Source organism: Echinops telfairi, unplaced genomic scaffold (genome assembly GCF_000313985.2).
Source record: "Echinops telfairi isolate 266 unplaced genomic scaffold, ASM31398v2 ScPeMD7_4;HRSCAF=17, whole genome shotgun sequence".
In the NCBI taxonomy this organism is placed as follows: Eukaryota; Metazoa; Chordata; class Mammalia; order Afrosoricida; family Tenrecidae; genus Echinops; species Echinops telfairi.
The window spans coordinates 45439266-45465940 of record NW_022103900.1 but is presented as its reverse complement, the minus strand read 5'-3'; the positions used below and the strand labels follow the sequence as shown (position 1 = coordinate 45465940).

The following is a 26675-nucleotide window of genomic DNA, read 5'->3' as shown; positions in this document are numbered from 1 at the left end:
CTTTGTTTTCTGTGGGATATGATCAGTGGAAATATAAACAAAACAAAACAAAACTTTATTGCCACTTCCCTTTTTAATGTTCTGTTCCCTGACTGAGCTTTGGTAGAAGAAAGACAACCTGCTTTGATTTGTGGGGGTGTTTGGCTTCTGACTCCAGACCCTGCATTTGTCTTTCTGATCTCCAGATTTGGGGCTTACCAGACATTTCCTTAAAGTTCATGAGTTTCTGTAAGACATTGCAGTGAATCGTAGAACCCAGGGATGATACTCAATGGAGCAGTAGGGGTATGAAAATGGAGTGAAATAACATCTTGGAAGTGTTGAATATTGGGGCATCTTTAATCTCTAAGTTTTGGGATTAGTCTGCTATCAATTTCCCTAAAAGAGACTATTATAACACCTCCAAGAGATACTTATTGTGATAGTTAGGTTTATTGTGCCAACTAGGCTTCCATAAGTACATGTGAGTGGAGTTTCATCAGGTCGCAGCTGGATTGGAGGACAATTAGATAAATGACTTTCTAAGCCCTTCCCTTTCCCTCCCCCCTGGTGATAGGACCAGTGTTCTTCCCCCTGATCTAGTTCTTTGCCTCAACCATGTGCCAAGGTAACCTGCGGTTCATGCAACCTTGCCTGAGTGCATCTCTTGAGTTTGAGTTTCCATGAGATCTAGTTTGCCAAGCTTCTTGAGGAGCCATCAGACAGCTTCCCTATGCTACTGGCCTCTTCTGCACCTCAATTTCTTATCTTCCTGCTGTTGCTGGCCCACCCTGCTTCTCTTGCCTGAAGGCAGACTCCTCTGGCAGCTTCCTTGAACTTAGACCAGCAGCTGGTTGAGTAAAATAACTTCAGTATATTAATTGTTCCATGAAAGTGAGTAGAACAGAGGCTTCTCTACTGTTGCTGGACTCTACTGGACTAATTAGCTGTTATATTATTTCTCAGTATATAAACCTATTTATCTAGCTTTCTATCTATCTATCTATCATCTATCTATCTAAAGCATAGGTGTCCTGATTTTGTTTCTATAGAGAACCCTGCCTAACACACTTATGAATATTACAATTTAAGAAATATTGCCTTAAGCCTGTGGTTCTTAAATCAACACATTAAACTTACTTAGAAAGCTTTGAAAATACTAATTAGTGAGCTCCACTTCCACAGATATTTTTTTTTACATAATTAGTTTATGTTGAAGCATAGGTGTGTTAGTCTGGGTAGACTAGAGAAAAAAATTCAGAGAGACTCATATGTGTTTAAGAAAGAAGTTTATATACAAGAGCAATTGAATACTGAGAAAACATCCCAGCCCAGTCCAGATAAAGACCATAGCCTGATATTAGCCCACATGTCTGACACCAATCTATAAAGTCCTCTTCAGACTCACGAAACACATGGAATGATGCCGAATGCAGGAAGATTACAGGTGATTGGGTTGGAAGTCTTGTGGATCCAATGGCATTGTAAGTATCTCAGTGCTGACAGGGGTCTCCAGGTGGGTGTCCAGCTCAGGGCACTAGCATATTTCCAAGTGTCTTGTCAGTAGAGAGACTCTCAGGGAGTGAGCCGAGAAAGAAAAAGAGAGAGAGAGAGACTCCTACCTCCAAGGAGAAAATACCAGATTTCCCAGAATCCTCAGGAGAAGGCCATGCCCACACAGAGGCCTCGTTGGCTATGACCCCATTGACAGGCTAGACTTCACTCCTTTACTCTTAATCCTCACATTGACAAATGATTATATATCTACCACAATAGGTGCTGACATTCTTATAAATTGACCCAAGTGAGTAAATTTATTGACAGCTAAACCCTGAACCAATGCTCTGATCTATATTTGATAGAAAATTGTCCCAGGGTCACGTCTGACATTATGTCTTTATTTGGTGAAGACTCCTTTGTTTGGTTCGCTTTATTAATTTACAGAAAATCGCTTCCACGTGTGAAGAAAATTAAAGAAATTAAAAGATTGCTCAAAGAAAAAGACAGACTCCTCTAATCATCCATTACCCACATACAATCTCAACTTAGAATGTGTAGGTGACTTACAATGTTAAATACAAGGAAAGGGAGTTAGGTTTGTAAACAGGCCCTACAGAGTCCAATAAGATTTGACTCTCTACTCCACTATCTTTGTTACGAACACCTGTCCAAAGGATTCTAATCATAGATGTTTCCTGTAGTTAAAATGCAATTGTAACATGATGTTTCAGATAATGCAAAGTTTATGTGAACCTAAATAGAGGCTTTGTACAAGGAGTTGAAATAAAGAAAATAAACAAATAGAAATGATTGCTGAGTCTTTTGGGAGGACTGAAATTATGGGAGTTTGGCCTATTTCAATGGAAAAACTAGTACATGATCAGTCCAACATTTTTAGTTACCCTTAATAAATCTAGGAATTAATTGAACCCATATTTATGAGAAAAATGATGGAGCTTTCTACTCCATTAAAGATTTACAGTCCCAGAAACTTACAGGGGCAGATAGAGCCTGTCCTATAGTGTTTCTAGGAGAGCATGAACTCGGTGGAGGGAATTTGTTGTTTTTTAATATTCATTTCTAAATTTATGCTAAGTAGTGTGACAAATGATATTTTCACAGTCATAGAGAATTGAATAGTGTACAATTTTTTTGTTATCTTGCATTCTCTGCAGGAAATTTTTCTGTAATTAGAGAGAGCTATACTATTCTGCCTTATAATTTTAAATGTATGATTGTGTCTATTTGAATTTTCCTGTCAGATTTTCTACTTACATAAATGTTGATCTAAATTAAAATCTTGAGAGGTAAATGTATGTTTTTGAGAAAAGGAACACATTTATAGAGAAGCATGTTTTCTATGTTAGAAAGAGGGTTTTACCAAGACTAACCCATTCAAATGTCGTACTGACAATCTGTAAAATTTGGCTATATTTTAAAAAATTAAACTCTAGCAACTAAATTATGACAACGTGTGTCTATAGTCAGTCTTCAGTATTTTGCAATGTCTTGCTACAATGTGTTTGCGGTCCAAACCCATTCACCACTTTGCAAGGGGACCATGAGGCTATCTTTCCCATAAAGCTTTGCAGCTTCAGAAGCCCTATGGAAGGTTGTTGTGAGTCAGAATGGACTCAGTAGCACTGAGAGTGAAGTTTTTTAATCGGCTCATACTTTACATCCTTTTCATGTATTTATTTTATTGCTTTCGAATGGCATTGCCTGGACTGGGATTTTGGGTCCAGGGCCTATCAGTGTTTACTGCTTTCAGGTTGCTCATTACATTTCTGGTCTTTTGCATGGGCAAGTTCAAGACAGAAAGGAGTCAAGGTTTCCTCAGAGTCTCTTTGAAGCCAACTCAGACAGCATTTGGGCCACATTGAGAAGAAGAGCATACAGTGTGCTTAACTCCATTTGGTGGCCAGGCTCTTTTGTAATTCTACCTGTAACGTCCATCTCTGCCATGGAGTCAACTTCCTGTGCACTGGGAGCAGCAGCCTCCTCTTTCCCTTGCAAAGCAGCTGGTGGGTTCACACCGCTGACTTTGCCATAAGCAACCCAAATCATAAACCACTGTGCCACTGTTAATAAAGCTTGTATGATTCTCTCCTGCTGTCTACTTTATAATTTCTTTTCTAGCTTATTTTTATCTTTTCCATGTGGATGAATACTATTTGTTTGAATAAATACTTGATTCTGTTCTACAGGGAGTTGAGAGCCTACTAGAGAAAAGATTCATAAAAACTAATCAAACAAAACAACATGACACACAGAGATTGTTGACTCTAAATAAGCCAAACCAAACCCATTTCATGGAGTTGGGTCTCACTCCTAGCAGCGCTATGGTTTCCAAGGCTGTCAATCATTCCAGAGTAAGACCACTTTATCGTTCCCCCTCAGATTTACTGGTGGGGATGAACCACTGCAGGAGCCCTTGTGGGCATGGCGGTTATGAGTTGGGCTGGATCGGAAACCACCAGGGGCTCCCCTAGCAATTCTCTCCTGTCCTGAAGGTTTGGTAGGGGTCACTATTGACTCGGTGGCAGCTAGTATCTTTTTAAGTTATTTTGAATTTGTATGTAATAGTCCAATGCTATAAGAAAGCCATATACATGGAGAAGGGTTTTTATATTCTATATTTCATCTGTTACAAGTATAAAACAGTGTTCAGTTGTTAAAACTTAATAACCAATTGTGTATAATTTTAATAATATATTTTCATATTTAATAAATTTAATATTATTTACGTATCTGGAACAGTGAGAAATCCTGGTGGTGGAATGGTTATGTGTTGTGCTGTTAACCTCAGTGCCAACAGTTCAAAATCATCGGCCGACCCCCAGTAGAAGGATGAGGCTTTCTAGTCCCATAAAGAGGTACAGGATCAGAAGCTCCCAGGAGCAGTTTTACCCTGTCCTCCATGGTCACTATGAGTCAGAACTGACTCGATGTTAGTGAGTGTTGGCTTACCTAGTGCAAGAATAAAATTGCCCATTTAAATTATAACATCCCCAAGCCTTCCTAGAAACAAAACACACAACTTTGACAACTGGAAAACTGGGTTCCTTCCTTAGGATGTTTCACTACAGAGTGTGAGACATATAAAAGACACTGACTCACACATACAAATGAGAGTAGCTAAATTTTCAAATTTATGTAACAATAGGTTATACTATTTTCCAAAGTAGGGGAGTCAGTGGTAAGTGACTGAATATTTTACCATCAACGGAAATATTATATTAAACCAACAATTGTCAGAGCTCTATGACGCTATAGAAACTAGTTTATTTACCAATTATAGAATCATAGACTCTGCTTATTGTTCACCGGAAAGAACCTCTACATGTCAAGAAATGTGTCTACCCCACATGCTGCTCAATAAAGTTTTCTGTTTGAAAAGTTCCATCATTACATTACACACTTAGGATTCAGAATGACCAATGTGCAAATGTCCTGTTAGCCTGGGAATAAACACTTCCTAGCAAAACCTACAATGAATCGAATATATTCTGAAGTTCTTATTATCATAAATATTCAAATATAAAAGGCAGTAATACAAAGAACATATCTTTTGCCTGCTGACTTGTAGTTAGGCAGAAACAGACTTTTAAAAGAGACGCCGGTGATGGAATCTTCTATCACAGTCCACTATGCCTACGTTTTGCTCATCACTTACCACAAGATGCCACCTCATCCGTCTGGTCCCCGCAGTCATCCTCTCTGTCACACAGCCACGCTCTGGGAATGCAGCGTCCGTTTCCACAAGAAAACTGATCCACCTGACATGTTCTGGCTGGTCACATCAATTAATAAACAACATTAATGTTAGGGATTTTTTGAATAACATTTAAAATGAAATAATGCCATGCCAGCTCTGTTTTATCCATAGAAACGTTTTATTGCTCTATGAAGGTAAACTATTTAAAAATATATTTTGTATTAAACTTCTGTAGTGCCAGTGTGTTTGTCTGCTCTAAAGGTCACTTGCTTTGCCCTTCAGTTAAAGTGACTGCTAAGTAACCAGATCCTGGGTAATCCTCATTCATTTCCATGAAAAAAGCTGTGAATTCATTATTTGAAAATATCTGGTCTGGGCCATGCTTATGAATATACAGCCAAGTGTAATTTAGTCCCAATTCTAATTAGTAACAAAGAATTTCCCCAATAAACCGAGAAAACATTTTTATGTAATCTAGGAGAAAGCATTTGGGGAATATCACATGGTATCTAACTTCTAATTATGAGGCAGAATGATCCTTTCCCACTAATACTTTCAATGTTACAGAGCCAAGATGTAGAACATGTTTTCTAAAACATACATTTAATCTTAAGATGGATACTTTTAGACTCACTATTCAGCATTTGTTATATAAAATGTATGACTTTTTATTAAAAATGTATGATGTCTATTGATGAACTTTGCTTTGAGCTCTTTGGAGGATTTCAGTGAGCATAAACATGGAGTGCTGTTTTCTAGGTTAGCTAAAGGCAGTGGTTTAAAATTATTATGTGACGAGATTATTTTCTACAGGGGATTTGCCTGCTCTTTCCTCCTAGAGTCAGGTCAAGCTGTTAAGGCATCAGAGTGTAGCTAGCTTGGGCCCAGGCCTGAGGGCGCTACATACATCTTTCAATGGATTGGTTTTCTTTGACTGTCGAGCCTACACCTTCTTCACCCTCTGAGCCACAAATATATCTTCATGAATACAAGTATCTGATCCACTCTATCTTTTCACCCGGCCAAAAAAAAAAAAAGTAGAATATGTTGAGATATGGATACTCAGACTGAGTATATTGTTTAGGTCAAACAAACAAACAAACAAATAAAAAACTCGTTGTCATGGAGTCAATTCCAATATATAGAGACCCCACAGGGTAGAATTTTCCCACTGAGTTTCCGAGACTAGAGCTCTTTATGGGAATAGCAAGCCTCGTCTTTTCTCCCACTAAGCGGCTGATGGTTTGAACTACTGACCTTGCGGTGCAGCTCGTCACCACTATGCCACCGGATATGGACAAAGGGGAACAACCCACGTGACCTAGGTTTCTGGGGTTAATGATGAGTCCTTTGCTTAATTTATAAATTTCATTATGTCTCCTATGCTTGAAAATGATGCTGAGAAATGTCTTAATAGGGTTCATCTATCCATGTCTCTGTAATTCCACCAAATGTTTGGATAACCTAAACAACAGCAATAACAACAAGCTCACTGCTATGGAGTCCATGCGGGCTCATAGCGACTCACTGTGGGTTTCTGAGACTGTAACCATTTCTACAGGAGTAGAAAGCCCAGTCTTTCTCCTGCGGAGCTGCTGGGGGTTTCCAACTGACGATCATGCGGATTGCAGTCCAGAGCATAACCCGGACACCACGTGGGCCCCTCCCTCAATGAAAGCACCTCAGTGGGCTGCCCAAGCGGTAAGGTAAGCAGGGCTGCCTGTGCTCCTCTATGGTCTATGCATCTCTATAGTTCCACAAAATGTTTGGATAGGACTGTACAAATAAAGTGGATGCAATCTTCATAGAGGGGACTGGGCAGCTTTAGCTACCACCTGGCAGAGATCTAAGCCATCTTTGAAGCAAGAAAGAGAGTGAAAAATCTCGGCACCATGGAAAGAAGAGGATTCGTGCAGCCCATTGGAGACCTCTTGTCTGAAGCGTTTCAGGCCCAGACCAGGAGCCCAGAGGCCCCAGTGGCTGAGGCAGGAATACCATGACACGGGACAAAAGAAGAATGCTGACACTGAGACAGAGAGGCAGAGGAGCAGGCTGGCTCCCTGGTCCATGAAGGCAGAGGCCAAGGGACCACATGGCTGAGAGGCTGAGGCCTAGAGAGAGACTTGCTTGCTGATTGAGGCGAGATGCTGGTGTTGACCAATGACTGTATCCTTACTACTTTCTCATCCTGGATTTTGGTCATTCATTCATTCACTCTACTAATATTTTTACTTCACTCACTGTCATAAATTTTATGTGGAAACTGCCCCTGTGAGTTTCTGAAACCGTAACTCTTTATGGGAGTAGAAAGCTCCATCTTTCCCCCAAGGAACAGTCAGTGTTTTGAACTGATGACCTTTCAGATTGCAGTCCTACTCATAACCACTATTCCACATGGGCTCTTTACACCCCTAAGAAACCCCCTTGTTTGTGAGTATTATCTCTGAGTTCAGTATTGCCATTGCAAGGAATTATTGAGCCCAGGATTAAAGTAGAGTGGTATTAGATGAGGGCAAAGGAGGATGGATGGTGGAGGCATGACTGGCTTCTCTGCTGGCAACAGGAGAGCCAGAGGAGGTCAGAGATGACCTCCCCTGCGCCATTCAATGCATGGAGAATCATGAGGCTGTGCTTCGGTTTCATGAAACATCCTATGAACTTGGGACTGGTGGGTGATATAGAGAGTGGCTAGAAGTCCAGTAACCAAAACACAATGCAATGAATTTTCCAAAATGAGCTTTCAGGAACAACTTCTAAAAATCTCTAAAAATATATATGCCTCATGATTTAATGATGTGTATATATTATGAATAAATAATTAAAAGTTAATTCATGAAAAACAAATGGAAACTTTGAAAACTTACTGGCTTGTTGTTATATGAGGGAGATTTAAAAATTTCATGGAAAAACAGAATTAAAGATAATGAAAATTTTTCCCCAAAATTCACTATGTGTTTTGCTTTCACTCTAGTTAAGCGCTCTGAATCTAAAATATTGTATGCAGTTCTCTGATTATTACTTAAAATTTTTTTTAAAGCAGATTTTTGGTTTTCCAATAGATAAGCGTTCCTTTAAATATGTTTATACTGAAATTGATTAATTTAGGATTGAATATTTATTTTTCTAAAACTGATTAGCAAAGCAAATTATTGCATTTACATTTAATAAAATGTAACATTTAGACTAAAATAAAATACCAAGGTAATTTTTACAGGGAAAATATTTACTTGAGAATTATATATATTTATATATTTTTTCCTACCCTAGAGGAGGTGAAAGAATAAACACAAATATCTCTCATTAATTTACTTGCTGGGAAGAATGTGAAAATGAAGATGATTTCAAAGAGATTAATAAAATTTTCATACATATATGTGTTATTTAACCTATTGTAAGAGCACATTTTTACCTTTTGATATTTAAAATAAACTCAATGAGTTTCTTATTTCAATTGTTCTTTCCTCCCTTCTTTTTATTTTTATTTTCTACTTCTTTCTCTTCTTCCTTTATTCCCTACCATTCCTTCCTTTTGTCTTTCTTATTATCTTGCTTTGGGAAAAGTAAAAATATGGACTGTTTTTGTCCAATAAGTTTTAATTGATTACTTAATAAGATTAAGTAAGATTTATCTAGCTTGATTGTTTTCATTGATTATTCTTGTATCATTGTATTGTCATCTAATTATTTAGGTTTAATACTGACAAAGGTTTAGCAAATTGTTTTTTTTTTCATTAAGAGAACTCAGATAATTAGAGAGCAGAATGAGGGAGAACATTTAAGATCCACTGTAAGACGAATCTCATTATGATGTGAAGAGAGCTGTGTGTCACCTCATTAAATCTAAAGTTTGACAAACTGTTATGACTCCAGGAATATCCACTTGCTTATTATCTGAAGTCCCTATGTCCTTAAAATTCATGATTTCGTTGTTTGTTCTCTTTATAAGGTAAACAATGGGCTTAGTCAACTAGGTACATTTAGCTAATCAAGAATGGGAAAGACATTTCATTCCATAAATCTTCAAGTTCTGTGTACATGACATAATCACATGGACTAAAGTATCAGTTTTAATCTCCATGATAGTAGCCCTTGCGATGCAGTGGTTGAAGTACTCAGAAACCAGCTGAAAGAATGATTGGTGGTAGCTTGACCCAAATCATTTCTCCGTGGGAGAAAGAGATGGCAGCTGGCTTTCCTGAAACTGACCACCGTAGGAACTTCAGAAGCAGGTCTACTCTTTCTTATGAGGTCTCTATGAATCCAAATTGACAAAAGGAGTTTGTTCATTTTTTTTATTTTAAATCCCCATATTTGGTGACAAAAAGACGCAAACTATTTTCTACAAATTTCCCTCAACATATTTATGTTAGTTTAGAAGTATGGTTAACATAGGAATCCTAAAGGACACAATTTGAAGCAAAACTGCCTTAATAAAGATAAAATTTACATTTACTCAAGCAGAAATGTTTATCTAGTAGTTGAATCGAAGCTTCAGTCACAATATGATTTTTTTCCTATCCATCACTAATCACTTTTTCTGGCAGCATGGTAACAATGAAAAATCCCACAAAGCAGAAGAAAAATATAGTGTCAAAGCCAAAGAATTATACATTATTTCTATCCTTCACTGTGGTTACATTTTAATCAAAACATTTATTCAAAGATAATTATTTGCAAGAAGCATATCAATTTTTTCTTCAATTAATCTTGTAAAGCATTTGATCTTTAAAGCATAAGGTTTTCTTAATACAGTTACACCTGTCTATTAATACATCTTAATTCCCTGGGTAACATGATTGACAATCTCATCTGCTACCTGAAAGTTTCACAGTTCAAGTCCATCCCGAGGCCCCTGGGAAGAAAGGCATGATGGTCCATCTGAAAGCACAGCCATAGAAAACCTATATGCTCTGAGCACATGGTGGGGAGAGGATGAGTTATAAGTCCCAGGACTTCCTTTTTGTTTTTCTATGAATTTAGTACAATTTTCTCGATTAGATGAGAAAAATCAATATAATGTAATCAAAATAGAGCTGGGATTTGCATAAGGACAGGGACATACTGGTCTCTAAACATCTAGATTACAAGGATTACTATTAGGAAAAACAAGTCAAATGCTATCTTTGACATCTGGGACTTTCTCATAGTTAAAAAAACACAAAACGATTTAGGCCATTTATGGAAAACTTAACCCTTAAGAGAGTCAGTTATTTCTTGTATCTTTAGTTACAACCATATTTGTTCCTCTCCAACAGGTTCTCTCTTATTACCTAGTTTTCTTCCAGAAATCTTTGTCAATCTAGCAACTTGTTATTTTTCCAAGGTAATATTTCTATCATATAGAAAAAACATATGAAATGTTATTAAGACCCATTTACTCCAATATAACTTTGACAAATGTTAGTGTTTCTCTATATTACATATGAGGGGATACCCCCTAAAAAACTGGAATCCCCCATCCCCCAAATCTATGTATTTATTTATTTTTTACAAAACAACCTTATCACCTTCAAAGTACTCTCCAATACATTTAATATATTTGTCAAATCTCCAACAAATGAATTTCAAGTATATTTCCAAAAATTCCATTCTTGGAAACATATTTGAAATTCATCTGTTTGGATGGCTGACAGCATCTCCCACGTTTTTTTCTTCACTGTTTCTAATTCTTGAAATCACTGTCCTTCATGTGCCTCTTCATTTGTGGAAACAAAAAGAAGACTCCTGGAGTGAGATCAGGTGAGTAAGATGTGTGCAAGAAAGGCAGGCTTTTTTTTGTCCATAAACTAGCGCACTGAGGTGACTGCGTGAGCAGGTGCACTGTGGCAAAACCAGTGGCATAAAACAAGCCTTTTTTGATCACACATTGTTAGGCAATCTTTACGAAACCTCTAAAAAGCAAGTTTGATTAACAGTCTAACCTGGGTGGAATGAACTGCAAATGCACTCCAAGTCAACATTTTCATTAGTTCAGGAAGTTGATGGATGTCCAGAAAAAGTGTCATCAATCAACCTTTCACCTTTTATTGAAACTAGAAAACCACCCGTACAATTGAGTTTTTCCCACAGTGCCATCATTGTAAGCTGTGTTCAACACCACAACAGTTTCTGCAGCACTTTTCTTGAGCAGGAAAGGCAATTTCACAGTTGCATGCTGTTTTCTTAAATCAGACATTACAAAAAAACGAGGTTCAAGCAAAACTGCTTTTGCCAAAAACTTCCCTGTGACCAGAGAGAACCTTCCCCCCAGTTGGGCGAAGTAACAGAGTGAGTTACTCAATGCTCGCCCAGGAGGACAAGTGCTCGCTAGGAAAGCTCTGCTCCACCCGCACAATTCCAGTTTTTCTGGCACACCCCCTCAGATGCAGGATATTTTTCTCACTTTCTGCTCTCCCAAGGTAACCTCGAACATTAAGTCATTTTTTTAATTGTCTGAGATTTTTTAAATGCTGTTTCTATACATTTTGATTCAAAAATACTATAGAGAATTATTAGTATTCTTAATAGTGCACCTAAATGATACTAAAACACTGTTATTTTGTCACTTATTTTTTTAGTTTAACAGTTTTTTTTAATTTGGTTATGTTAATATAGGAGTTCTACTTCATTTAGTTTAATTATAAATACTGTTTCATTATATGGATATAGCACAATCTACCATTTCTCTTGTTAATGGCATGTGAGCTTCTAATTTGTCAATGTTACCAGCACCAGGGTATTAACCTTCCTTTTTCTGTCTCCTTGAGCACATGAATTGGAGACTAGTCTGGAAATGGGATTTCATCACTTCTCGGCTTTTTGGCTAATACCAAGTGTGGAAATAGAATTGCAGGCTTGATGTATATGTACACCTTCATAGTTGTTAGAATTTACCAAATTGCCCTGCAATATGGAAACATAACTTACACACCTACCAGCATTGCAGAGTTCTTTTCTACAATCTTGCTAATCCTTGGCTTTTAGAAATCTCTTCTTTTTTCTAATGTCGACTGTTTCTTGGGCACTTTTCTTGAACCCTGAGGTTCAATTTAATGTTTTTCATCTGGCTTTGGAATGGTTAAAGTTACAGTTAAAGTAGCATGTACTATTTCTCTTCTTAACTTCTGTGCCATGTTCTATATTTATTGGATTAGTACATTAATGAGAAGAAATCCAAAAAGGAGGAAAAAAATAGGAAATTGACTTCTTGTAGGAAAGAATCTTCTTGTAGATATACAATGATGATTATGATCATGTAACAACAGAACAATACTTCATTCTGTTTCCAAAATAACCCCCCATAGACTGATGTATATGGGATAAAAGTAAAAGGCAAGTCAAATAATATTGCTTCTAGAGTTCCAGTTAATACATGCTTGAGTTTATTCCAAACAAGATAGGTCTATACATGTCTTCTGTTCAGTGGGTGCCTGAAAACAAGATCTATTAGTAACACACATGTCGTAATTTCCTTCCTGTGCCTTCAAATATAAGATCCAGGCAAAATAGAGACTTTGAAGAAGAACTGCTGGGTAATTTTAATGCAAAATAGACAAGTCAGCTCTGAAGGTAATAGCAACTGTTTGTGTTTGTTTGTTTGTTTGTTTAATTCCCAAAGGCTAATCCTGCTATATTTTTCTCAAAGGAAATATGAAAGACCCAAGGGCCTTATTAACAGGATATGTTTGGAAAATCGAGCATGGTATTATTGAAATGCTGTTTTGACATGGACTAAATCAGAGAGCAAGATTCTGTTGCAAAGGGTTACAGCAATTTAAACATCGCTTTCTGAAATGAAGAAACCCAGACCGATGTTAAGTAGAAAAAAATGTCTTCACATATGATTTATCAATGAAGGGTTCTATGATTTTATAATGCTTACTATTTTACTTACCCTCATAATGCCATATCATGTCCCTATGTTTAACAATGGGAGCCCTGATGCCCTTCAGCATTATGTGAACATTTGATGTTCAAATTCACTAGCTGTTCCTAGGGAACATATGTGGCAATCTACTCCTATAAAGATTTATATTTACATATGTACATCTCTGTATTTAGACCTCTATAAATGCCTTTGCCTCCTAGTTGTTTCCTCTATTTCCTTTAACTTTCCTTTTGTCCCACTATCATCTTCAGCTTTCATTTGGGTTTCAGTAATTCCTCTAGGTTACATTGCCCTTGATCAAGCCCTACTAGGTCTCTTATACCCTCCTTGCCATCGATTTTAGATCACTTGTTGTTCCCTTGTCTCTGGGTTTGTTAACACCTACTTCATTTCCCCGCCTCTCCCTCTCCCATGTCCCCCCAACCTGTCAATCCCGTTGTCTTCTCCTCCAGATTGTTTATCCTGCCTATCTTATCTAGATAGACCTACAGAGATAATCATATGCACAAAAAACAAGACAGAGCAAAACAAAGCAACAAAAGAAAAGAAAACAAAACAAAAAACAACACAACAACAACAAAAAAGAGTAAAGCCTGTAAACAGTTCAAGGTCTGTTATCCAATCTAGTCTGATGGGGTCCCACACCCTGGCCCCAAAGTCTATTTTTGGTATTCCTGGGGACTTCATTGCTCTGGTACAGATAAGAGCTGGAAACATTGGGAATCCAGACAGATAAACCTCTCAGGACCAATAATGGAAGTAGAGATACCAGAAGGGGAAGGGGAAGGCAGGGGAGAAAGAGGGAACTGATCACAATGATCTACATATAACCCCTTCCTTAGGGATGGACAGCAGAAAAGTGAGTGAAGGAAGGCATTGGTCAGCATAAGACATGAAAAAAAAATGTATACATTATCAAGGGTTCATGATGGAGGAAGGTTGGGGGAGGGAGGGAGGAAATGAGGAGCTGATACCAAGGGCTCAAGTAGAAAGAAAATGTTTTGAGAATGATGGCAACAAATGTACAAATGTGCTTGACACAATGGACAGATGTATGGATTGTGATAAGAGTTTTATGAGCCTCCGATAAAATGATTAAAAAAAAAAAAGGTTTATAATGCTGCAAAACCAGTGTGGTAGTTCTAATCTATCCTATAGGGTCAATATGGGCTGGAATTGAATGGGAGGTAATGATTTTAATATCTTGGTTTGGTATCTAGCACATATATATTAAAAATATTTAACCCTGGAAATGGACTATATGAATCACCTACTTTACTTCATAATTTTTAAATTTATAGAGCATATTTATTTTTCTCTTTGTTATTTTTATGCCATCTTTTGAGGTGTCCAGTGGCTGTTGTATGAAAACAATATCAAAACTCACCCTACTGCAATCCAGTCACTTCTGACTTGTAGTAACTCTGACTTGTAGTGACAGAGTGGAAGTGCTTCTTCGAGTTTTGGAAACTTTCTCTAATGACTGGTTCATTTTGTTTGTTTGTTTTCTGATTTCTCATGTAAGAGGTTTCTTGTGTCATCCCAGAGCTCATCAAGACTTCTGTCTTTATTTGGTGTTTGATGAACCAACTCTGTTCTTCAGATGGTCTCAAATTTCAGGTTGAATTTTGGCTCTTGTGAACTCGTTTTCATTTTCTTCAGCGTCTACCTGATCGTAAATATGAACATTTGGTGGCCTGTTTGGGAGTCGGCCCCTGACTTCATTTTAGCAATTCAATAATGAATTGCTCAATCATCTCTTCCTACCGAGGCAGTTACTTCGATTTCTGTGGATTCCATCTGGAGACGCCCATGCGTGCTTCAAACAATACTGAAAGTGCCTGAGCTGCCAGAAGGACAAACAGATCCGATTTGGAAGAGTGCATCTTAGAGGCAAGAATTATGAGAATTCATTTTGCAGACTTTGGACATGCTGTGTGGAAAGACCAGTCCCTGGAGAAGGACATCATGCTCGGTAAAGTAAAGGGGCGGTGAAAAAAGAGGAAGGGCCTCACCAAACCCGATTGACACTGGGGCCTCACTCAGAAGCTCAGGCAGAGGAACATGGTGAGGATGGCACAGGACCAGGCAATGTCTTGTCCTGTTATACGCAGGCTCAATATAAGTTGGAACACACTCAATGGCAACTAGCAGTAGCAATAACTTCTCTGTGAGCAATTTTGTTATTTTATTTATATGTCTTTCTATATACATACACATACAAGAGTCACTGGGTTTCCTTCTATAGAGACCACAACCTAAAGCATTGCCCTGGCTTGGAAAAATGCTTCATTGTAAATTATAGTGATATTGCTAGGCCAAATTGAGAAACGTTAAATTGACCTTACCTGAAAATCTACTTAAGTCCTTCACTTAAAAGGTTGTTGGTGTTGGTAAAGCCATCAAGTCTGTTCCAACTCATAACTCTCCTATGTACAACAAAATGGGTTGGATCGAGTGCACTGTAGTACTCTAAGTAACCTTTCGCTTTTGGCTAATGATTGTGAGAGGACACAACCCTGATTGCACACATTTCCTGATTTTAAACCACGCGACATTCCCCAGTTCTGTTTGCACAACTGCCTCTTGTTCAAGGTCTGAGTGACCACAAAGAAGGGTTCTGGAATTCCCATTCTTCTCAAGGTTATCCATATTTTATCATGATCCACATAGTCCAATGTTTTGGTATAGTCAATGAAACACAAGGAAACATCTTTCTGGTATACTCTACAGCCAAGATTTCTCTGCCATCAACAATGGCAAACCTTTATTCCAAGTCTTTTCTGAATCTGGCATGAAGCCCTGGCAGCTCCCCGTTCAAGGTACTGTTGCAACCACTGGATTATCTTGAGAAAAATGTTACTTGCATGTGATATTAATGATATTCTCCTATAATTTTAGCCTTTTATTGGGTCACCTTTTGTGGTATTTGTATGATTTTATGTCAACTAGCCTACAGTCAAACCTGTCAATCAAGTGGTAGCTTAATGACACCTCCTGGGTGTGAAGTTTGTATGCGAGTGAGAGACTCTGGGAACTGCTTCTCTCTCTGCCAAGTCACCTTCCTCTTCCCTAGCATAGATACTATTTTCCAATTTACCTGACTTAGGTAATGAATGCTTCCAGGGCTTCATCAACTTGTTGAACCATTTCAGTGCTTATACCATCAATTCCTGGGTCCATGTTTTTGCTATGCTTTCAGTACAGCTTGAAGTTCTTCCTTCAGTAACATTGGTTCTGGCTCAAATGCTACTTTTTGAAAAGGAAAATTTTGACTCGTTCTTTTTGGTTTAGGGTATCTTCTTTTGATGTGCTGTCAATCACTCAGTATTTTTTTCCCACAAAATATTTCAATATTGGCTCTAGAGGCTTGATTTTTGGTTTTTAGTTTAAAATATGCTGAGCATGTGTTTCCATTTTAGTTTTCTAACTCTAAATCATTACATATTTAATTATAATATTTAACTGTGTGTTTGAGCTGCCCTTTGAAATATTCTGTTTGGTTCTTTGACTTCATCATTCCTTCCATTTGCTTTAGCTACACATGATTAAGAAAACATTTCAGGGTCTCTTCTGATATCCACTTTGATTTTTTTCTTTCCAGCCTTTTTAATGACTTCTTGCTTTCTTCATTCATGAATGAAGAAAGCAAAAATGTCCTACCACATTTCATCAGGTCTTTTGACATTAGTGTTCAATGAAGCAAATCTGTTTTCCAAATGGTCTAGAAATTTAGATGGGATAGAGTTAAGATCACATTTTGCCTCTCATGGACTTGTTTTACTTTTCTTCATCTTTGACCTGAGCTTACATCTGAGGAATTGGTGGTCTGTTCCACAGTCAGCCCCTGGCCATGTTTGGTTTATGCATATTCCTTCTAGAGAAGTGCATATGTATAGTCACCTTTTGAGTTGTTGAAAAAAAGCTATTATGAACAACTTGGTCTTGCAAAATTCTATCATATAATCTCCAGCCTTCTTTCTATTATGAAGACCATATTTCCCAACTACTATTCCTTCATCTTTATTTCCAACACTTGTATTCCAATCACCAATAATGATCAATTCATCTTAATTGGATATTTGATTAATTTCTGACCGAAGCCGCTGGTAGAATTCCACAATTTATGCATCACCAGCTTTAGTGCTCATGTACACATTTCAATAATAGTTCTCTTGACTGAGTTTCCTTGAACACTGATAGATATGTTCCTTTTGTGCAACTGTTTATTTTCATTTAAAGTTGTACACCATCAGCAAATGAAGTTCCCCAATTCTTCACTCTCACAGGCTTTGCTCCATTCACCTAATTGCAGCCAACTCTATTTTGAGAAGGCAGCTCTGCCTCAATCATATTTTGAGTACCCTCCCAGGTGGTGTAGTGGTTACGAGTTGGGCTAAGATCCACATGGTAGGTAGTTCAAAAACATCAGCAGCTCTGTGGGATAAAGACTGGACTTCCTACTCCAATAAACTGCTATAGTCTCAGAAACCCACAGGAGGGCACTATGAGTCAGCACTGATTCAGTAGCAATAATGTTCTGGCCTGAAATGCTCCTCTTCTGGCACCGCTGTGTGACAACCTGGTAGACAACTGGTGGTGAAATAGCATAGTTTGGTATAAAGAAGAATGGCTTTGAATATACCACATATTCATGAATTTAGATCCCACTATACTCATCAATGATGTGAGTTTAAGTATATCTGCTCTCATGTGCATTATTATAAAATGGGAGGAATTTAAGATAGGAATAAAGAATGAAATTAAGTTCTTAGATATCCTAGAAAATCCTTGATTACTAAATAACTTATGTTTCACATAGAAATCATAAGAATATATATTTAAATTATGTGCATGGTTTTTATCACTTAAAAATACAAAACATAAGATGATGGTTAGACAAAAGGTATTATTGTGTTGCGCATGGTGAGAATGTCTTTGGAAATGATTCCTAGTTAACGTGTATTCTGAGAGAGTTTAAAGGAATCTGTGAGTAAACTGAGGCCTAGGGAATACAAAGCATCTGAACAACAAACGTGGTAAAAGCAAGAGTACAAACTAGGCTTCTGAACGGCAACGTGTTCTCTCTAGAAATTATATTTAGAGTTTTCTCAAATATGTTGTAAAGATTTTATTTAATAAGGATTGCTTTTTGCAGAGAGAACACTGGAATGATGGCTGATAGGTTTTGATGTTTGAGATAGTTAAGGTTTATTGTGCCAACCTGGCCCATAAACACATGTGGGGTTAATTGAGGGATAAATGGCTCAGTGAGCCTTGCCTTTCCAGTTCTTGGGTCTTTTGCTTTGTGATGGTTGGACCAGAGTGCAGCTGCCTTAGCCAGTTCCCTGCTTCAGCTGGCAAGGCTCACTTCCTGCAAGACATCCCCAAAGAGAAGCCGCGTGGACCTACCCTGATGCAGCCCTGGGTGCTGGAGCAGCTGTGTGGAGCCCCCTGCCAGCTCTGAGATGTTTACAGGTTCACTGATTCAGCTTTCCTTTTGTAATCGGCATCATAGTGTGTGTTTTGTTAGATGGAGGACTTTTTAGATTGGCGTTGGATAAATGGGCTAATGATGGACTTAGGGCTTGGACAGAACTGGGTTGCTATTCTTTCTTAATGGACACTTACCCTTTCTTATATACATATGAGTTTCAGTGGATTTGTTTCTCTAGTCTATCCAGACTAACACAGTGTTCTTCTAAGTAATTTATTTAAAATTTAATTTTAATGATAATAACTATGAATCATAAAACATACATATTTCTTCATTATTAGAATAGTAGCACCAAGCTACTATTTACCAATATATTTTTCAACAGTTATCTGACTAATAATGACCTCTGTGGTGCTGTGCTACAACCTGTACCACAGGTTGTATATTTCAAGTCAATGAGAATCTGACTAGGGACTTAAAGATTTACTGTAAAATGATAAATGATATGGATGTATAAATAAACTTAAAGGTCTTGGGATTTATTTTTATAAAAATCCAAAAACTATCCACATAAATAATGTGCTGTGAACAGAAAATTATTCAGAGGTATTCTATAGCAGACTAAATAAGAAAAAAAACATATAAATTATTTTTTCAAGGTGAAACTCAAAAAAGAGTTCCTTGTTCGATGGCTTATATGACAGTGCACTAACATGCCTCCATCTTTATTGCCAAGGCAGATTTAGCAGGGGCAAGGCTTGTCCAAGCTGTTTGTTCAGTCAACAGTCAAGCCATATGGCTAGATGGAGTGCCAAATTACTTTGGAGAGAAGAGTTATGCCCAAGGATTAACTAAAAGATAATTTGTATTCCCTCCTCTGTGGTTTCAAACTTGGAATTCATTTGCCAATGCCATAACCAGATCATCAGCATGAGGAACATCCCACACTGTTCAAACAACTGACCTGCATTTTTATAGTGACATTTGGAGACGATGTGTTTGCATGTCCAAGCAAACCCTTACCTGAGCACGTTTGATGGGATTCATCTTCATTATTGCCACAATCATTAGCTCCATCACAAAGCCATCTCTTGGGGATGCAGCGGTGATTCTGGCATTTAAATTGATCATCAGGGCAACTATGATTGACTGGTGGGGGAAGAGAAACCTTGGTCATTTTTTATTAGATGAAATTGAGATTGTTTTGAATGACAGATTTGGAAGTTACAATAATTATGGCAAGTGAGTACAATAAACACCATAGTTTCCATTATTCATTATAGTTTAGATAAAATCCAAATATCCTAGACTTTGTTAAAATATAATGCTTCAATAGACATTATCACGTTATTCAATCTCACATTAAAGTAAATACATGTGTATTTGGTTTTTGTATTCAACAAATCCTCAAACTTTGTTTTTCCAAACTTTAAAACAAATGGCAATTCTATTTGAAAATTTAAGTCAAAACCATTTCCAACTAACTTAAAATTTTAATGGTAAGCATAAAAGTGTACATTAAAAATGAAAGCAATTTCATCATGCATACCCAAAGTCCTTTATTTAAAACCAAACATCCACTTACATATTTGTTAAAATATTAAACAAGCCCAACTGTATTATATTTTGCTTTGGTCTAAAGTTTCTTAAAACTGTAAGGAAATTGCAGAAACAAAAAGGCAAAAAACAAACAAACAAAACACACACACACACACACACACACAAAACCAGTGGATCACTTTTGACTTGGAGTTGATATTAAGGCTAAATATGAGATCCTAAATAATTCCACTAATGAAAATGATCAGCAAGAATTTTGACTCTTAGGCAAGCAAATAAGCATGCAACCATGGAAATCATAACAGAGACTCACTCTCAGAGGGAAGCTGTGAGCAGACAAACATTAAACCTCCACTATCTAAGCACATCGGGGGGCCATCTTAATGCGAACCTTCTTTGATTATTTTTCCTGATTTCTAGAGGCAAAATTCCTAACTGAATTGTCATTCTTTTCAGCATTTGTTTCAGATCTTCAACATGCTTTATAATTTTCCTTTTATTCAGTTTTTGCACATCGGTGCAATAAAAAGGAATTCTGTTGCTAGTCTCACTTAGAATTGGAAATATAGTCGGTTCATCATGCTGTTGAATAGCAAATCTGTGTGTTTGTTTACAGTCATTTTTCTAGAATATATAATTGCTTTAAAGTAGCTTTGGTGATAAAGTATTTTTATTACTTTATAATAAGTGTTTATTCAAATATAGTAGAAATATAGGGGGGCAAACTTTATATTTTTTGGCATTTGAACATGGTAAAAGTTTTCTAGTCATTCCGGGGAATAGTGTGGCCCACAGGCAGTAAAAGTCATAGAGTACATTAGAAGGTCCAAATTTTAAAATCTCAAGTTTATGCACATCCACTTCAGTGAAGCTTGATCAAGGAACTTTTCAATTTTTGTCAATTATTCAAATGGGAATTGATAAAAATGAGGAAACACAAGCATACTCTAGTGGTTCAGCATTCTATATTTTGTGAAATATAGAAGACAGGATTTCAGAATTCAAGGTCGCAGCTAATGCATATTTAAAACAGAAAATAATCCTCTGATATGACTTATGTGTTGTTATAATAATAGCCATGGCACTGAAAGAATATAATGCTGTTCAGAGTCCTTGCAATATGCTTGAAGAGTCCAGACTGCTGGGAGACAGGCAGAGATGGTCTTTATGGATTCAGTCATTGAGTTCATCATTCAGCTCTGCGTCAACCACTGTGTTCAACAAAGTTGAACAAATCGTAAGACATCTCCTCAGGGAGCGATTAGTTCAACAGTTGTACCAGATAAGAAACTATTTGTCAACTACGAGAACAGGATATACGGGAGATGAATAGTCAACTCTGAGCTATGTGGGGAAAGGCTTTCTGATATTATTAGGAAGTGATGCAAACTCGGGCAATTTCCATAGACCGGGAAGGAAACATTCATTGTCACAAGAGAGAAACAAAAAGGCATATTTTCATATCTACTTGTAAATGGCTATGGGATAGGCAGTGAAGGTTCAAAGTAGGCACAAGGGACATATGCAAAACAATTCATTTTAGAACTTATCCACATAATTTGTGAATTATTAAAATAAGATTGGATTTCATTCTGTGAAAACCCTTGTAGAAGTAGAGTGAAGAATAACCTTCAGTGAAGGAATAGGAGTCTGATTTGGGTTATAACATTTAGGAGATCAAAAATCAATTATCTAGGAAGTAAAAGACACAGGACTTATTACTAAATTGAAAATGAAGTGCAAGTATAAGAGCAAACCCATCAGTGAAATCCATGAAACATTCTTGGCTGAGTATGTGGAAATGATGGATATTACGGAAAAAAAAAACTATCTTGAAATTTCAACACAATAAACACAAGAAATATAGTCCCCCCTCACATATACTGTGTTATATGCTGTCATCCTCCCAACTTAATTTTTCAATATAGTAAGTTCCAGCCTTTTAGCATATCACATTTTAAAATACATTGTATATTTTGCCACACTTGTATATTGCATTCTATTAGACGATAAGCCCACTGAAAGCAAGTTTTTTCCTCTCATATTTATCTCATAGCCTACATTTATTCCTGGCACATAATAGACATATAAGTTTTGGATGAATAAATTAGTCCTATTCTTGCCCATGGCAGCTGTCAAACTAGACTCACAAGACTTATTTTATTATTTGTGCATTGTTTTAGGATATCTTTGCAAAATATTCACTAAATAAAGATAAAAGATAATTGGTTACCATTCACTGTTGCTTAGAAGCAAAACCATGAATATTTTAATTTCTTTTAACATTATATTCTTCTGATATTCAATTGTCTCATTTTCCTTAACCTAAAGCATGAAGGTATCAACATCACCCATAGGGGACATGAGTCTCCTTGTGAGGCGGCAGAAAAATCTAACAAACAAAACGAAAGCACAGGCTGGGAGGCTAATGCGTGATCATCATGAGGAAGCACGTCTGGGCTCACAGGTCGTAAATGAGAACACTTTTCAGTCGGTGCTCTCATTACGGCCATAAATGAAACATGAGTGAGGCAATCAAATAACGACCTGTCATTTATAAAGCAAGTAGGTAAAGCAAAACCACCTTGACCATCAAATGACATGCGCCTGCCAGCCCCAAATATTGGACAATAGCCTTAATTTGGGACAATAGCTTTTAACCTCAAAACTTTTCTCTTGTGGTTTCTTCATTTCCAAGTGAATAATAATGGAATTGACAATGACAATTGTATTATGCTGAAGCGAAGGCCTATGGTAATCAAGTGAGGTGGTGCTACTTTTACATTGTTTGTCTATAAATGTACAACAGAAAAATGTTTCTTAAAGCATAATTTAAAATTTTTTAATTCCAAAGGATATATGGCCAAATGATATGTGTGTGCAGACCTATTGTACCAATTCTTCACATAGTATATTTAAATCTTTTATACGATTCATTTAAAAAAATCTATCAATTAAGTCTTAATCCAATTTCACCTAGAATGTGATGGTAATGGAAAACGATTACTTTTCATTCAATTAGTGAAAGTTATATGCTTAGGTCTAATCCTAAAACTTAAAGTTTTTTCTCTTATACATTTTTTCATATACAAATATTTTAGTTTTTCAAGACCATTAACTAGTGGCTCTCATAAAATATATTCACAAAATCTTACACAGTGTGCTATTCAAAGTGTTTTCTCTATATTTATATAAAAATGTTTTCTTATTTTTACAAGAAAATATTTTTAATACAGTAAATGATAAATGTCTGAGTACTACTCAAAGAGAAGAAACTCACTACTTAATTTTTTTTACTACTTAATTTCTAACTGTGCGTTCAATATTTATGTTCTACATACACTGAGCCTGTGAAGTTAAGTAACAACAAGTGTGAAATACTTTTATTTCCTCCTTCAAGGGCCTTTTTTTTTCAAGTCTTAGATTCTCAAGGAGCTACAATGATCTTCTGCACTTATGATTTTGTGATAATTCTATATGCGGGGTGTAGATTTTCTTTCACATCAAATTTGATCTTTGAGTCAGGGAAATGGCAGCATATTACAGGAACGGAATGAATTTCTGAGAAACACAAATGATCCTATGTTGATTGGAGAAGGATGTGCAAAAGGATTGCTTTAAATTTTACAAAGGAGACGATCTAAGTTCTCTTAGTAACGATGACTGGGAGATAAACAGAGGTCACTTTTGATCATAGCTGTTTCCTGACTTTTCACGATTTTTCCGATAATCCACACCATCCAAGACTCAGGGAGGAAAACAGCGTTCTCAGACCACTTGAAGGAGTACCTACAGCAGCTTGCCGCGTCCTCGTCACTCCCATCCAGGCAGTCGTCGTCGCCATCGCACTTCCAGCGCGCCTGGATGCAGTGGCCGTTTCTGCAGCGAAATTCCCCATTCTTACATATGTGGGGCACTACTTCTCCAGGGTTAACTAGGCATAGAAAAATCCAGGAAATATGAACAATGTTAGTTAAAGTCAGTACATTAAATTGTTTTATTATAACAAACGTCACCTTATTTTACTTTATAGAACTTAGGAAAACATTGTGGGAGTATTCTCTGGAATGAGAAATTTCATTTTCCCCCTGTATTAGTCTAGGTACTTTGGAAAAACAAATCCACAGCAACTCACGTGTAAGAGAGAGTTTTATGCAAAGAAAATGTGCATCATGAAAACATCCCAACCTGATGCTGCCCAAGCCCACAAGTCCAACATTAACCCATACCCAACACCAGTCCACAAAGTCCTTCACCTCACAAAACAGAGGCAATAATGCCGACTGCAGGAGGAAAGCTGAGTCAGTGAACGAATAAGCATCTCAGCACTGGCAGGGGTCTCCACATGGCTGCTCCAGCACCCAGGGCTGCATCGGGATAGATCCATGCGGCTTTTCCTTGGGGATGTCTTGTAGGAAATCCATCTTGCAAGCTGAAGCAGGGAACTGCTAAGGCAGCTGCACCCGATGCAACCATCACAAAACAAGAGACCCGAGAACTAGAAAGGCGAGGCTTCACCACCCATTTATCCCTCCGCCTTTCAACCAGACCCACATGTGATTATCGGCCAGGCTGGCACAATTAACTAACTCACCCTCTGAAATTATTACACTGATCACAAAAGATTTATTTTAGACAGCTCTGACCAAAAAATAATGATAGCAACATTAACTTTAGCAATAATACAATTTACATTGGGCTTATTCTACTTTGGGGAGGATTTTCATTTATATTCTCAATTGATCATCATAATAATTTATAAGATAATTTAAAACATTATGGACTGTGATTGAGTCTATTTATATTCATAACAACCTCATTCAGGGTTTCTCTGACTGAAATCTTTATGGCATCTGGCTCTTCTTTCTATCACAGAGCAGCTGGGGGTTTTGACCCATTGACCATCCATAACAGCTGAACACCGAATCTTTGGGATCATATGATAAAAATTAATGACCTTCATTTTATTGATGAGTTCTGTGATAATTAATCAAAGTGAAAAGTTAAGACAGCCACACACTGCATTGATGATTAAGATCAATTGTGCTAATCCGATAGTGAGAGGGAAAATGCAGGCTCAACTGAGGATGCAAGAAAGTGTTGTATTGACCAGAAAATATAGCTGTTCTATATCAATGTTCTAAGAAGGGAAACATTTTTTTCTGAGCATATTTCATGTTCTCTAATCTCAAACTGTCTGCTGAGTGAATAATCTGGGAAATTGAACTACAGAAAGAAAAGGTGACACTGAGATTGGAGAAACACTGCAAAATAGTTTGTTCAGGACTAAAACTCAAATTTCACTTTGAAGACAAAAATGCACCTGGTCCAAACCAGGTATTTTAAATTATCTCCTATGCAAGCAAACACTCAACAATGAAAATAGAAGACTGAAGATGTGTTGACATATTTGTATTATGGTAAAATTATAGATAGATGATGATAGATAGATTAGATAGATAGATAGATAGATAATAGAGAATTTACCAGACTATGAGAAGAAGAAATAAATCTTTCTTGGAAGAAATATAACCAGATCTAAGATTTTGTTTCATGTACTTTAAACATGATCGGGAGGGACCAAATCTTGGAGAAGGTCATCATACTTGGTAAACTGGAGAGTCTGCAAAAATGAGGAAGCCCCTCAGTGAGATGGATCCACCCAATGATCTCACGACAGCCTTCACCAAGTGCCTCCCAGATAGAGCCTCTTGCTGTTTTGAGCATCATCTTGTAAAAGTAAGTGAATCATTGGCTACACAATACATTTGGTGAGGTGGTTATGTGTATTACTGGTGGAGAGAGAAGTGACCAAAAAGATGATAGTTCATGAAACCCACCTGGCTGGCAGTCACCCCAATCTCCCATCGGAGACCAGTGCTCTTAGCTTTAGAGCAAAGACGGAGCAAATCATTCCCATACAAGTTAGAACTTCGTCTGGACATTTTGTGCAAAGGAAAATCAGGCAGAGAAATAGAATTGTTTCTGACAAACATAATGGTTCACAGACCAGAGGTTACCCAAGTGAGTGGGAAATAGGTGGGGTCTGTGAGGATAAAGGACATGCTGTTGTAAAAGAAAGGCCTCAGATCCAGCTTGCCTGAGGTCCACCCCCTCTACTGACTAAATATATCTTTTTCGCATGCAGAAGTTTGGATCAAACGCAGGCCCATGTTTCTCTCAGGAGCATGATTGGTGGCCCTTCTCTTCCAGCTGCGATCAACTGTGGTTAAAAGTAGAGACTCAAGGGGCTTCCTTGCACTGGCCTGCACTTCTGAAAGACTAATCATTACAGAGACTTTTAAACAAATTCTTTTATGCAAACACATTTAATGTTGAACTAGAGTGGTCATAAAAATCATTTAGCAAAATTTTAAGAAGGCAGTACTTTTCTTCTGTTTTGGTGCTATCTATTCGCAGCTTGGAACTGGACATTTAATATGTAGAGGTTTGCTAACTTTTAATCTGTAATTATCAAGCCCAATGATCAACATTTTCCCTGAATTAAAAAAAAAATTCAGTTAGACAAGAGCCTGATATGATATAATCACAATCATCTTTCTCCAACTTAAATTCATCTTTAAGATGTTCTATAGTCTTTCCATACTTAATTT

General features: G+C 37.2%; 1 protein-coding gene across 1 annotated transcript in view; it reads right to left on the bottom strand.

Annotated features, from left to right (window-relative positions):
- Positions 1 to 26675, bottom strand: part of LRP1B (LDL receptor related protein 1B) — a 1686774-nt gene that overhangs the window by 788003 nt on the left and 872096 nt on the right. The window contains exons 13-15 of the mRNA XM_045298375.1: positions 23855 to 23995; positions 19525 to 19650; positions 5156 to 5272 (exon numbers count right to left, since the gene is read on the bottom strand). Coding sequence (XP_045154310.1) covers positions 5156 to 5272; positions 19525 to 19650; positions 23855 to 23995 — 384 coding nt within the window. The remainder of the gene's footprint in view (positions 1 to 5155; positions 5273 to 19524; positions 19651 to 23854; positions 23996 to 26675) is intronic.